We start from the raw sequence: 14,072 nt of genomic DNA, 5'->3' as shown, positions 1-14,072 counted from the left end.
TGATGCAGACTTCTTTTCACAAGAAAAGATACAAACCTTTAAAATGAAGATTGTGACAAGTATATCTATTGCTATCACACCTCTAAACCTGTTGTATGCTGTCTACATTTTACTAAATGATTTGGTCATATAAAATGAAACATTTTAGTTTTCTCTGAAATACAAGCAATTCATAATTAGAGTATTAACTGTATAAGGTACCATACCCATTTTTGCTGTGAAAATGTAAACTGTTTTTGTTTGTTTGTTTTTTAATTTTTTGTCATCTTATTTCAGGATCGAAGAAGAAACAGAGGTAATAATTGATCTGGTCTTTGTTGTTTTTTTTATTTTACCAGTAATTTAATTTACCATATTTGTTATCAATATACAACAAATATATCTGATATGACAAATCAATGCACTTCGTGGTTTTCAACTGTTACTCTATTTTGACAATAACCTAATTCTTCCCCATGTAAAATGTGTGGAACAAAAAATTCATAAGAAAGGGAGTGTGGAATAATAAAAATCTGAATCAATGTATTAAATAAAAGTTGAACAAATAATCTTGGGCTGAGGGCTTTTAACCCAGTCCAAGGGAGGGGAAGAAGATTTGGGGACTACGCCTTAGTGCAATGAATATTTGGGTAAACAAGTCTAAAGAAAACGCCTTGGTGATTATTATCTGTGTGTATTTGAGTGTATAAAAATATATATAAGAAAGTGTATATGTATATTGTATTTGCAAGTATAAGAGTTCTGTGTGTTAAATTATATGAAATGCATTGAGATTGTGATGAAGGAAAGTTAAGGATATTAAGCATTAGAGCCTAATTATATAAAATAGCCATAAGATTAATAAAAGAAATAAATAAAGGGTGGATCAGCTTTCTAGGGACTGCACCCTGCCCTAGTTAGCAAAAGCAGAAGTTCATTCCACTTCTAAGGAAAGGCTACTTGTAAAGGTGCAAAAATGAGATAACTATGTGTACGTGCTTAAGAGGAAATAAAAGCCGGTTTGGAAAACCGCAAAGGGCCTCCTGTGACGTGGATGCTGTCAGTGACAAACTGTCAGCATTCTGCAGCGGGTCTCTGCTCACCAAGAAAGATCAAGAAATAATAAAAGAAGTTGTTTGTTTGAATTTGTGTTTGTCTGCTGTTGTTTCAAACCTTCGACCACAGGAGGATTACAAAGAAAAATAATATGAATACTCATTGATATTAAAAAAACTGTAAATTAGAGATTTTTACATTTTTAAATTGTATTGATTATGTATTGATCAGAACTTTGATATTGCAAAAACATTTGGCTGAGGTTAAGTACTGAATGTTTATTGTAGACTACTTCTGTCACTTCCTTTATATGGTATTGTTATAGTACATTATATTTTCATACTTTGGTGTAATTATTTCAGATATTTATAATACTTTTTCTTTTTGTTTTTAATTGAAAACAGGAATAATAACTTAAATAGTCAGGTGAGACTTTCTTATTTGTGTGTTTTCACTATTTTTCATTTTGATATATTTTTCAGTTCATGAAAATATTAAAACTGTTTAAAATGAATTAATAAATATAAAAGTTTATATCTGGAAAAGTGCAAAAGACATATTTTGTTTTGAAGAAGTTATTCAGGTAAAATACGTTATTAGTTATTAGTTGGCCTTAGGATTTGGTATTTTTGCAAAATAAAATGCATTATCAAGAATATTTATAAAATTGTTAATGTGTAAATACATGTAAACCTATGTCCTGTACAAATATTTTAGAGGAATTTTCCTATATTTTATAGATTTCTGTCACTGCTTTATCTTCTACTAAATAGGCATATTATAATAACATGTGTCATGAGAAAGCAAGGGTCAAAATATCAATTTTTTCCTATTCTTCATTAAAATGCACTGAACGTAAATTAAATATCTTCTTACTGAATAATGTGAAATGTAATTGGATTTTACTTTTTCTCAATGTTTTGGCTAAATCATAGTTTATGACCATTCTAATTTACAAACATTTTTCATACATTGGATTATTTCCTGTGGCAGGTAGCTTTGAGATAGCAGCAAAGCTGGAGCTTAATTTGTTGGTATATCATTTATATCTTCATACTCAATCACTGTATGACCAATGAGTAATTTAGCCTGTGTTGCACGCTCTGACTTACAAGTATGGAAATTTTATTAAATTATTTCTACCACATAAAGTGCTGTAACTACAGTATATATTGTAAAGCACTGAAAGTTGCTATATACTGCTACATATTGTACATTAACCATATATGCCTCACGTCTGTCTTTAACATTGTTCTAGTTAATATGTAACTGATATTTTCACATCCAGTATCAAAAATGCAAGGAATTTTCTGTAATATTTTCAATAACTTAAATTTAATAAAAGAAAGGAAAACAGATTTATTTTTTACACGGTATTTTGATTTTTTATCAGTCCATTTACTCATTACTTTGTCTGATTCCTTATAGAATGCTGCTGAACCTCTGCAAATGGAGACACTCACATGAGAAAAGTAAATATTCAGGTAAGTCACAAAGCCTATAAAGTAATATTATTTCTGCCAGAAATTAGTAAGAGTTTTTCATATTATATTTATATACTAGCAAAATACCCGCGCTTCGCAGCGGAGAAATAGTGTGTTAAAGAGGTTATGAAAAAGTAAAGGAAACATTTTTAAAATAACGTAACATGATTGTCAATGTAATTGTGTTGTCATTGTTATGAGTGTTGCTGTGTTTTATATATATAAAATACACACACACACATATAAACATATATATACATATACATATACACATATATATACATATCTACATATATATATATATATATACTATCAAAATACCCGCGCTTTGCAGCGGAGAAGTAGTGTGTTAAAGAGGTTATGAAAAAGTAAAGGAAACATTTTAAAAATAACGTAACATGATTGTCAATGTAATTGTGTTGTCATTGTTATGAGTGTTGCTGTCATATATATATACATATACACATATACACACACATATACACACATACAGATATATTATATATACATATACACATATATTTTTTATATATATATATATATATATATATATATATATATATATATATATATATATATATACACATACATACATACATACATATATACACACACATAGATGCACTTACAATAACATAGAAATCAATATAAACAACATTAACATCATTATCATATGAGAATATGAAGTAATATATAAGAAGCACATTTCATATAAATATAAATTATTAAACAGTAAAATCTTCTTCTATAATTTGCTACCGTGGCTTTTCGTTGGTCTGTCCAGGATTTTAAATCAGCTGTAGCTTGCAAACCGTTTCACCTATTGACTTGAAATCTGGTACACATATAATACGTCACATCTGCTATCCGCTTTATGGGTGCTGATTGTATTACTCTTTTTATGTTTATTTTATTTTAGAATCAACTCCTATCTGCGCACACCAGGGCGGCCGTGGGCAGATGCGTATGGTGTATTCACTCCATGTTATCGTGCATTGCGCTGTCACTGGTATTTTGATAAAAGAATTTGAACAATATATAAGAAGCGTATAAATTATTAAACAGTAAAACATTAACATTTAAGAAGTAAAGTTACATTGAGTACTACTGCAGTGCCTTCGGGTATACCTCATTTTTTCTTTGCCTATTACATGCTTAAATGTATACATTTTTTGGTGTACCTACCCGAGAACACGCGACATATAACCGAGCGTGGGAGAAGCATGGATTTTAAACACGCGTTGAGTTGATCTGCTGGTCTCCCTCGTGGAATAACTGGTAATGTTTGAGTAAAATGTACAGCGAGTAAAACGACATTACCTCCTTTTTTTTTTTTACGATCTCTGAGATCTTGCTTTTTTCAGTTCAAGGCTTCATAAGCTCTTTTATGTGCCATGGTGTAGTTAATAAGTACTCATCTTTGAATGTTGCAAGACTTTCGCCTTGTATGTAGATCGGGGAAATTACATTCATTGCATTCCTAGTCTGAATCACAATCTGATTGTATGGGTGCTTACCTGGCACTGTAGGGTTGCCACCCGTCCTTTAAAATACGGAATCGTGCCGCGTTTGAGAATGAAATTGCAAGTCCCGTTTTGAATCGATACTGGACGGGATTTATCCCGTATTTTTTTTATCATTTTTTTTTTAAAGCAGCGTGTCATGCAAATCATCCCACACGCATTTTATGAAGATGCCTCCTTTCCTACTTTTGATTGGGTAATAGTTGATGTCATCGTTAGTTTGATTGGTCTTTTTAACTGTCCAGTGAGGAGGGCGTGTCTTTTAAGTAGAGTCTGCAAAGTGTTGGCACTGAGATGTGGCGTGAGCGCCATAGTTGAAGCCCCTAACGTTGCGGTCAGCAAGTCGGCTAACATCCGCCATGTGCCGTCTTTCAGTTGCGAGAAGCAGATCATAGAATGGTTGAAACTGTTGCCCCTAACGTTGCGCCACGGCGTGTGGTTCGTTTATACCTCGTGTCTTCTCATTAAACTTTTATCTCGTGAATATGTTATTGCAATCCGCAGCGGGAGCGTTTCTATAAACTTAATTTAAACTTACGTTTTACACCGTGCTTTGTTTCCCTTATGAACATGCTTGTATGCTTCACTCGCTCCGTTCTCAATTGTTTAATTAATTTTTTGCTCTTCGCTGTTTCCGGCTCTTCCTCCATTTCCCCCTACTTCGTTCTTTTATCTCGCGAATATGTTATTGCAATCCTTAACGGGAGCGTTTCAATAAACTGATTGAAAATAGTTTTGCAGTTACCTTTTTAGTAAAAGGCGAGCTTTTAAGCCTGAGAAATCACCCCGTAAATGCACACGTTTAATTGCACATGTGTTAATATGTATGGTTACACAGTATTAAAAGACAGTGAACAACGTCAGTTACCTTTGTTCCCGCGTTTGATAAAAGGTGAGCTTTTAAGCCTGAGAAATCACCCCGTAAATGCACACGTTTAATTGCACGTGTTAATATGTATGCTTACACAGTATTAAAAGACAGTCAAAAATTAACGTCATTTACCTTCGTTCCCGCGTGTGTCTCGTGCTGTAAATCTCTTCCTTGTTTTTAGTTCACGTGATTACGTAGGAGGCGTGATGACGCGATACGTGACTCCGCCTCCTCCATTACAGTGTATGGACAAAAAATATGTTCCAGTTATGACCATTACGCTTTGAATTTCGAAATGAAACCTGCCTAACTTTTGTAAGTAAGCTGTAAGGAATGGGCCTGCCAAATTTCAGCCTTCCACCTACACGGGAAGTTGGAGAATTAGTGATGAGTCAGTCAGTCAGTGAGTGAGTCAGTCAGTCAGTCAGTCAGTGAGGACTTTGCCTTTTATTATTATAGATACTGTATATATTGTAGAAGCCGGCCCAGACACAGACAGGCGGACTCGTTGGTGTCACCCAACACACGTTTATTGTACATCATACTTAGAGTTAAGTGCACCGCAAACCCCCAAAAGGCCCCCAAGTCCAGGCCACTACTCGAATGCCTCAATCTCTTCAGGCCGACTCCTTGTCTGTCCTCCCAAGTTCTGTCTTTCTCCACTCCCGACTCAAGCCAACTAGTGGAGGGAGGCGGCCCCTTTTATAATCACCCGGATGTGCTCCAGGTGCTTCCCGGCAATCTTCCACCGGCACTCCCCAGTGGGTGTCCCTGCTCCTCTTCCCCCCAGTACTTCTGGGTGTGGCAGAAGTGCTGAGGTCCAGGGCTCCCAAGGCACTGGGGTGCCCCCTGGCAGTGACCACGGGCCCCTACAGGGTTGAGCTTCAAAGCTCTGTACCCGTGGTCCCCATAGCAACCAGGGCGGTCGCCCCCATGTGGTCCGGGAAAGACGTAAGCCCTCTTCTGGTCCTCCGGGGTGTCCCAGCCAGGTCGCCCCCCCCAGCCACCTACGACTATATATATATATATATATATATATATCTATATATATATATATATATATATATATATATATATATATATATATATATATATATATATATATATATCCATCCATCCATCCATTTTCCAACCCGCTGAATCCGAACACAGGGTCACGGGGGTCTGCTGGAGCCAATCCCAGCCAACACAGGGCACAAGGCAGGAACCAATCCCAGGCAGGGTGTCAACCCACTGCAGATTAACAGTAATATTTAGCAGTTAAACTATTTTAACTTTGTTGCTCCTTGTTGGGAAAATGTAATCATGCTATCGTTAGCATTTTTACATTAATGAGAGATGTGTGCTCCGCTAGGTGACATGTCAGGGGACTGGGACTCTAAGGTACTAAATCTTGGCTTCATTAGTGGAAGCAAGACCAGGTAGGATGGAAAGTGACCGAGGGAGAACTATTTTCATTTTCTTTCACTTGTAACTGTAAAGTCCTACTCATTACAGGGTTTGGTATGTGAAACTCATGAATAGCTGAAAGCAAGCAGTACAAAACATGCCTTTTTAGTAAAACTACAAAAATGAGTTTAAGACGTGACAAATGTCTATATTATGAAGAAATATAAATTCTCAAAAGCTTGGAAACTGTGATCATTCTTAGACTTTATAAGTTATACTCAATCATAACTTTAATCACAAATTACAAAGAAGGAAAATGTTGCACTTGAATTAATTGAAATTAGATATAACTTTCTTACAAGAGACACATTTAAATTTTAACGTTCAGGCTAGTCTGAAAAAAGACTGGGTTGGAAGGATATTTATGGCTAAAAGAGTAGAGGAGCCAATTAGTAAAGCAGTTGTCTTACCTCTGGATTAATTACTGTTTTTAAAATAATGAAATAGTAAAATTGTGCTCATTTCCAGATATATGCATTACAATAGAAGAGTTATAAAGGTCAAATACACACTTTGCCATACCCAAAAGATAAAAAAATTTCCAGTGTCTGTAGCTAGATATGAGTATGTGCACAGAGGGTGTCACCATCACAAAGCACATCACCACACGTGCCAACCAGAAATCCTGGCTGACTACCAAAGTATATGCCTTCTGAGATCATGACTTTAAATCCAGTAGCAGGACATCCTTTAGATCAACTAAGGCCAGCCTGAGCAAGGATATTATGGCAGCAAAGCAGACATATGGTCAGAAAATCCAGAGTCACTTTCAAGACTCCAAAAACAAAGAATTCAAACTATTACAAACTATAAGCCTGTTCCTCCACAATGAAGGAAAAATAAGGACTTCCTCAATGAACTTAATAGCAATTTCTGAAGGTCTGATGCAACTAACAACACATACCTACAAGAAATTTGCCTCTCATCATGATGACCAGGTACTACATCTCAATCCAGCTGACATTCAGGGGGCCCTGCACAGAGTCAACTCACAAGATCCTGCATGGCTGGATAATATACCTGGTCGTGTGCTCAGGGATTGTGCTGACCAACTAGCACATGTAGTCACCAACACCTGTCTAAAACAGGCTGTAGTTCTATCATGTTTCAAAGTTTCCTCTATCATACTAGTATCAAACAAATCAACTTTTGTGTGCCTCAATGATAACCACTCCATAGCACTTATTACAATTATGATGAAGTGCTTTGAGAGACTGGTCAGGGCCTACATAACATCCAAACTCTCCCCCATACTGGATCCCATCCAGATTGCTTACCGTCCCAATTGTTCCAGCAGTGATACCACAGACATTCCATCCATCCATCCATTATGCAACCCGCTATATCCTAACTACAGGGTCACGGGGGTTTGCTGGAGCCAATCCCAGCCAACACAGGGCGCAAGGCAGGAAACAAACCTTGGGCAGGGCGCCAGCCTAACCATAGACATTGCACTCCACCAATGCTTGGCACATCTGGAGGTTAAATATATATGCAGATGTTATTTTTAGACTTCAGTTCAGCAGTCAATACTATTATCCCGCAGCACCTCGTTGACAAGCTTGCACTACTGGGCTTGAAAACCATCCTCAGCAATTGGATATTAGACTTCCTGACAGACTCCAGTCAGTCTAAGAAATAATACATCAAATACCATCCTTCTGAGAACTATGGCCCTAAGGCTGAGTCTTGAATCCACTACACTTCACCCTAATTACCCACGGCTGTTGCACCAGGTACAGCATGAACATCATTAAGTTTGTGGTTGTCACGACAGTGATTGGCTTCATCAGTGATGATGACAAGGCAGCTTAAAAAAAAGGGGTTAAGGAGTTAGTGGACTGGTGTAACAACAATAACCTGACCCTGAATGTCAATAAAACAAAGGAAATTAAACAAACTGCACCACCAACCTTTCCATCTCTATCAAGAGCTCCACTATAGAGCCTTTCTTTCTTTCTTTCTTTCTTTCTTTCTTTCTTTCTTTCTTTCTTTCTGTCTGAGGCAGGGCATTGTCATGCACCAGAAGGAACCCAGGACCCACTGCACCAGCATAGGGTCTGACAATGGGTCCAAGGATTTCATCCCGATACCTAAAACCAGTCAAAGTGCCGTTGTCTAGCCTGTAGAGATCTGTGCGTCCCTCCATGGATATGCCTCCCCAGACCATCACTGACCCACCACCAAACTGGTCATGCTGAACGATGTTACAGACAGCATGACATTCTGCATGGCTTACCCAGACCCTTTCACGTCTGTCACATGTGCTCAGGGTGAATCTGCTCTTATCTGTGAAAAGCACAGGGCACCAGTGTTGGACCTGCCAATTCTGGTATTCTATGGCTAACGCGAATCGAGCTCCACGGTGCCGGGCAGTGAGCACAGGGCCCATTAGAGGACGTCAGGCCACCATCATGATGTCTGTTTATGATTGTTTGGTCATAGACATTCACACCAGTGGCCTGCTGGAGGTCATTTTGTAGGGCTTTGGCAGTGCTTATCCTGTTTCTTCTTGACCAAAGGAGCAGATACGAGTGCATGTTATGTTTTCATGCATACTTGAGTCGCTTGTTTCCACGTCAGAGGTATGGCTTTTTGGCTGCAACTCTTCCATGAAGACCACTTCTGGCCAGACTTCTCTGGACAGTAGATGGGTGTACCTGGGTCCCACTGGTTTTTGCCAGTTCTGAGCTGATGGCACTGCTGGACATCTTCCAATTTCGAAGGGTAATAAGCTTGATGTGTCTTTCATCTGCTGCACTAAGTTTCCTTGGCCAACCACTGCGTCTACGATCCTCAACGTTGCCCGTTTCTTTGTGCTTCTCCAAAAGAGCTTGAACAGCACATCTTGAAACCCCAGTCTGCTTTGAAATCTTTGTCTGGGAGAGACCTTGCTGATGCAGTATAACTACCTTGTGTCTTGTTGCTGTGCTCAGTCTTGCCATGACATGAAACTGTCTTCCACAACCTCACCTTGGTAGCAGAGTTTGGCTGTTCCTCACCCAGTTTTAAGCCTCCTACACAGCTGTTTCTGTTTCAGTTAATGACTGTGTTTCAACCTACGTGTGTCATTGATGATCATTAGCACCTGTTTGGTATAATTGGTTGATCATACACCTGACTATAATCCTACAAAATCCCTGACTTTGTGCAAGTGTACCTATAAGAATTGATGCTGGTTTGAAGGCAAAAGGTAGGAACACCAAATATTAATTTGATTTAGATTTTTCTTTTGTTCGCTCACTTTGCATTTTGTAAATTGATAACAATAAACAATCATTATTTATATTTCTGAAAGCATTCTTTGTTTACGGCATTTTTTCACACCTGCCTAAAACTTTTGCACAGTACTGTATATAGTAACAACAGCAGTATATAGCACCCAACCAGGTACAGATTACACTTGGAGGCACGTATAAAATAAACTAAACTATTTTATTTTTCTTCACCTGTGAGCACACGTCTTCCCCGTGACCCACAGGCAATACAAAGTCCCAACTCAAGCACTATTAATAAGCAGTAACACAAACACACCCTTCTGGCACCACAATTCCTCCCTTGAAGCTTCGTCCTCTTCTCCTCTGGCCCTTGAGTAGTGGCTGCAGGTTCTTTTTGTAGCCCTCCCAGAAGTGCTCCAGGTGGTAATTGGCCTAATTAGGCTGCACTTCCAGGTGTGGCTGCATTCCAGCCCACAGAGGCTCATTAAGCCATGCAGCTCCTTCAGGTGGTGGCCACGGAGCCCAACAGGTCTGAGTCCTGAAGTCCCACACCTGTGGCCCCGATGTAACCCAGGAGGGCTGCCACCTTGCGTTCCAGGGGATGTAGACTGTATCCCATGGCTGCTCCCCCGGATCCAGTGTTGAAGGGGCGTCCTGGCCGGGCATGGAAAACCGGCCACCCGTCACAATATATATATATACATACATAAACACACGTACACAAACATACAAACATAAATTTCATACATACATGCACAAGAATAAAATGAACAAAGCATAAACAATATGAATACAGAGTGACATAGTTTGTATTAACCAACTGCATCTCTTTCTGGTATTGGGACTGTGATCCCTCAGACCAGACATACCAGCAGAGTAACAGCCCAATGTAACAACATCCATACCTCTCCTTTAGGGAGCTGCTGCAGTGTCTGGGACTGCTCCCCCTATTCCGAACCCCTGTCATTTCCCATCGTTTCCCCTTCTTCCAGCTCCAAAGACACCTATGAAGGGAGCAAAACCGGTGTATATGGCCAGGGCATCCACATCTCCAGTTCGTCCTGTTCCTCCTTGCCCAAAGGAGCAGATACCAGTCCTGCTGATGGGTTAAGGACCTTCTATGGCCCTGTCCAGCTCTCCTAGAGTAACTGCCTGCCTTCAGATCTAATTGCTTTCTGGTAGGCCATTGGTTGTCTGATCAAACATGTTCTCTCAAGGGCCAGACACCTGTAACTGATCTTGAGCTTAGGTGTGCTCCAAAATGAGCTCCAAGGTAGTGTCATGGAGGAGAAAGTTGAGAACATACGCTGATACAGCATGTTGCTGCACCCACCACACGACAAACCACCCAGATTGGAACCCGATGTGCAGCCGTGCAACGGGTGACACCTCAGCACCACACTGTTTTTTTACAGTGGCTGGAGTGCCACTCTTACCAACAACTCCCAAATTTTCCCTGCAAGTTGTGAGAAGACACAAAAATATTTTAACACCCTCAAAACAATGTTAAATTAACAAATAAATGCAAAGTTTGGATTCAGCACCCTTAAACACTGTTGCAGAAAACAAAAATTTTATTCCAAAGGCTAAAAGAAAAATGCAAAAAGAAACCATTCATAATAGACCACCTGTACTTTTCGACAAGTAGTAGGAAATCCCTAGCATTCCCTTCTGTCACCTGCCTGTGTAACAGACATGGTTGGGCCTACCGGATAGGCCTCAACATAACATTCAATGGACACTGAAACTCGAGCAGTGAGGTACAGATCTCAGATAGGACTACTATACAACCCCCCCAAAGTGGCAACCCTATTAGACCAGATAATGAGCATCTCATTCACTTATCCGAGGCACACCAATATATATTCCATTTTCTTGTTCCACTCTAACACGCCTACTCAGGGCAGCCACCAGTGACAATCCCATTCTTTTCCTAACTTCATGCACTTTCTTCAGTGTGAGAAATATGCCTTTTGGGTTCTTCCCCTAACCCTTAAGACAGTCAGACTGTAACACTGCTAAAAAACTGCAGTTTGAGAAAACATTCCCTTTTACCAAGATAATGAACTTAAAAATGGGGAGAGAGCAATACTGCAATGGCTCGTAAGTGAAAAGATGAATATCGAAGTTCTAACCTCAGCTCCTTCAAGAATCTGTGATAACGTTTTGAAAATGGCGGTCCACAAGTGCTGTTCTGGAAACCTGAATGAACTGGAATAAATCTGCCAAGATCTTTTCTAAAGAGTGTGCAAAGCTGATAGACACCAACTCTAAAACATTTCATTCATCCAAATACATATACTGTAATATAAGTAGCAAGTTTAGATTTATTTATTTATTTATGTGTGTATGTTTTACAACTTGTTTATGATATATAACAACAAATAATTAATTGTAAGTGAGTAAGCAATATAAGTACAGATTGGAAAAATGTGAATAAAAATCATTCTTAATGCATTATTATCTGCCAACATTTTTTTAAAATGACAAATATATAGTATATATAATTGTAGATTTAAATATAACTAGTGTCTGATGGCAATACTTGAATTTTAAACTGCTACTCCAGAATGAATGTATTTAATTTTAATTGTGTGTTTTTTTTTTCCAGAGAATAATTCTGTCTAATTGAAGGTCAGCCAAATAAAGACAGGAGAAATCTGCTTGTGCCTTGATGGATGCTTTATACTTTGTATTGTTGGCCGTATGTGAAATAATAATGCATTGTAGTGAAATGCACAGTACTTTTTCATTTGTAGTTGAAGATGACTTGCTTTTCCAGAGAGTTTCATTTTTTTTTTTTGCAGTTTCACTATAATGTAAAGTGGACTAGTGAATCTGCCATCAGAAAAGAGTCTTGTACTGCCAAGTAATCTTTGTAAGTTATTAGAAGTTCTATGAGGAGCATTCAATAATTTATCTACCTCGTAGGAAAGAAAAGAGTTTTCAAAAAATGTTTCTTTTATTTTTTAATATTGTCCCCTGATAGCTCCATGCACTTCATCCACTTTTCCAGCAATGACTTAACCCCTTTGAAAAAAAAATCTTCTGTTTGACCTTCAAACCAGGACGTTACAGCTGCCTTGACATTGTCATCACTTAAAAACCGCTGTCCACAGAGAGATTTCTTCAAAACTCAGAACAGGAAATAATCTGAGGCAGCCAGGTCAGGACTGACGGTGGATGAAAACCCATATTCTCGGTTGGCAGCCTGTGATTGATGTGACATGTGAACCAGCAGATTGTCATGAAGAAACAGCACGGCTGCTGTGAGTTTTCCTCATCTTTTCTCTTTGATTGACTGGAGAGATTTTGTATGAAGAATGGTCAAAAATACCTCCATCCAGAATCCAGACACTCATCACAGGCTATAGGAGGCGTCTAGAGGCTGTTATATTTGCAAAAGGAGGCTCAACTAAGTATTGATGTAATATCTCTGTTGGGGTTCCCACATTTATGCACCTGTCTAATTTAGTTATGATGCATATTGCATATTTTCTGTTAATCCAATAAACTTAATGTCACTGCTGAAATACTACTGTTTCCATAAGACATGTCATATATTAAAAGGAAGTTGCTACTTTGAAAGCTCAGCCAATGATAAACAAAAATCCAAAGAATTAAGAGGGGTTCCAAAACGTTTTCATATGACTGTATATATATTAGACATACAGTATATAAACGAAAGACAAATGTGTGTGTGTATGGAGCAGTCACACTTAACCACAGCCAGATGGCGCTTGCATGCACCTCACTATAAGAGACCTGTGTGCAGTAAACGCCACCACGCAACAACAACGTTGTGCTAATGATACGGGTAAAGAGACACAACGTTGAAATGAAGCAATCGTCGTGGCTCAACAACGTGCAAGTAAAACATTTCAGCAATGGAGGGCTGGCTTAAAGTTAAAGTTAAAAACATTGTCTGGTGGTACTTTCTTGAAACAAAGATTAATAGGACTCATATGCCATAAGATATGGTATCGCCAGTGTCTTCTTACGAAAGCCAATGGAGCAGCAAGCACAGGTGTGTCCACGTCCTCTGCACTGGGTCATTCTTAAGAGTCAGCTGACAGACCGTACGTAGCTATTATATACATACATAAATATATTGTGGAAATCTCGCACCCAACACACACAGGCAGACACGGAACGTCTTAAAACACACACATTTATTTACAATTACACCAGAACACAGTGCACCAATCACCATTCAATAGTCCTCTCGACTCCTTTTCTTTTCTCACTTCTCTAACTCCTCCCAGGCAAGCTCTGTCCACTTCCACCCGACTCCGGCTCCCAGAATGGAGTGAGGCGGCCTCTTTTATATCTTCCCCGGATGTGCTCCAGGTGCTCGATGATGAACTTCTGGCAGCACTCCCCAGTGTGGCGGAAGTGCTACCCTTGCACCAAGAAGCACTCTGGGTATACACCATCCCTGGTCTGGCAGCACTTCCTAGTGTGGCAGAAGCGCTGCCTTCCAGGGCTCCAC

At 39.0% G+C, this 14,072-nt stretch overlaps 1 protein-coding gene across 1 annotated transcript in view; it reads left to right on the top strand.

Moving 5' to 3' along the window:
* Positions 1 to 12,757, top strand: part of LOC114643473 (uncharacterized) — a 66,990-nt gene extending 54,233 nt beyond the window's left edge. The window contains exons 6-9 of the mRNA XM_051922979.1: positions 277 to 295; positions 1,440 to 1,461; positions 2,464 to 2,519; positions 12,192 to 12,757. Coding sequence (XP_051778939.1) covers positions 277 to 295; positions 1,440 to 1,461; positions 2,464 to 2,502 — 80 coding nt within the window. The 3' untranslated portion in view covers positions 2,503 to 2,519; positions 12,192 to 12,757. The remainder of the gene's footprint in view (positions 1 to 276; positions 296 to 1,439; positions 1,462 to 2,463; positions 2,520 to 12,191) is intronic.
* The last annotated feature ends 1,315 nt before the right edge of the window (positions 12,758 to 14,072 follow it).

This window comes from Erpetoichthys calabaricus, chromosome 2 (assembly GCF_900747795.2).
Source record: "Erpetoichthys calabaricus chromosome 2, fErpCal1.3, whole genome shotgun sequence".
Taxonomy (NCBI): domain Eukaryota; kingdom Metazoa; phylum Chordata; class Cladistia; order Polypteriformes; family Polypteridae; genus Erpetoichthys; species Erpetoichthys calabaricus.
This window is presented reverse-complemented; position numbering and strand designations above follow the sequence as displayed.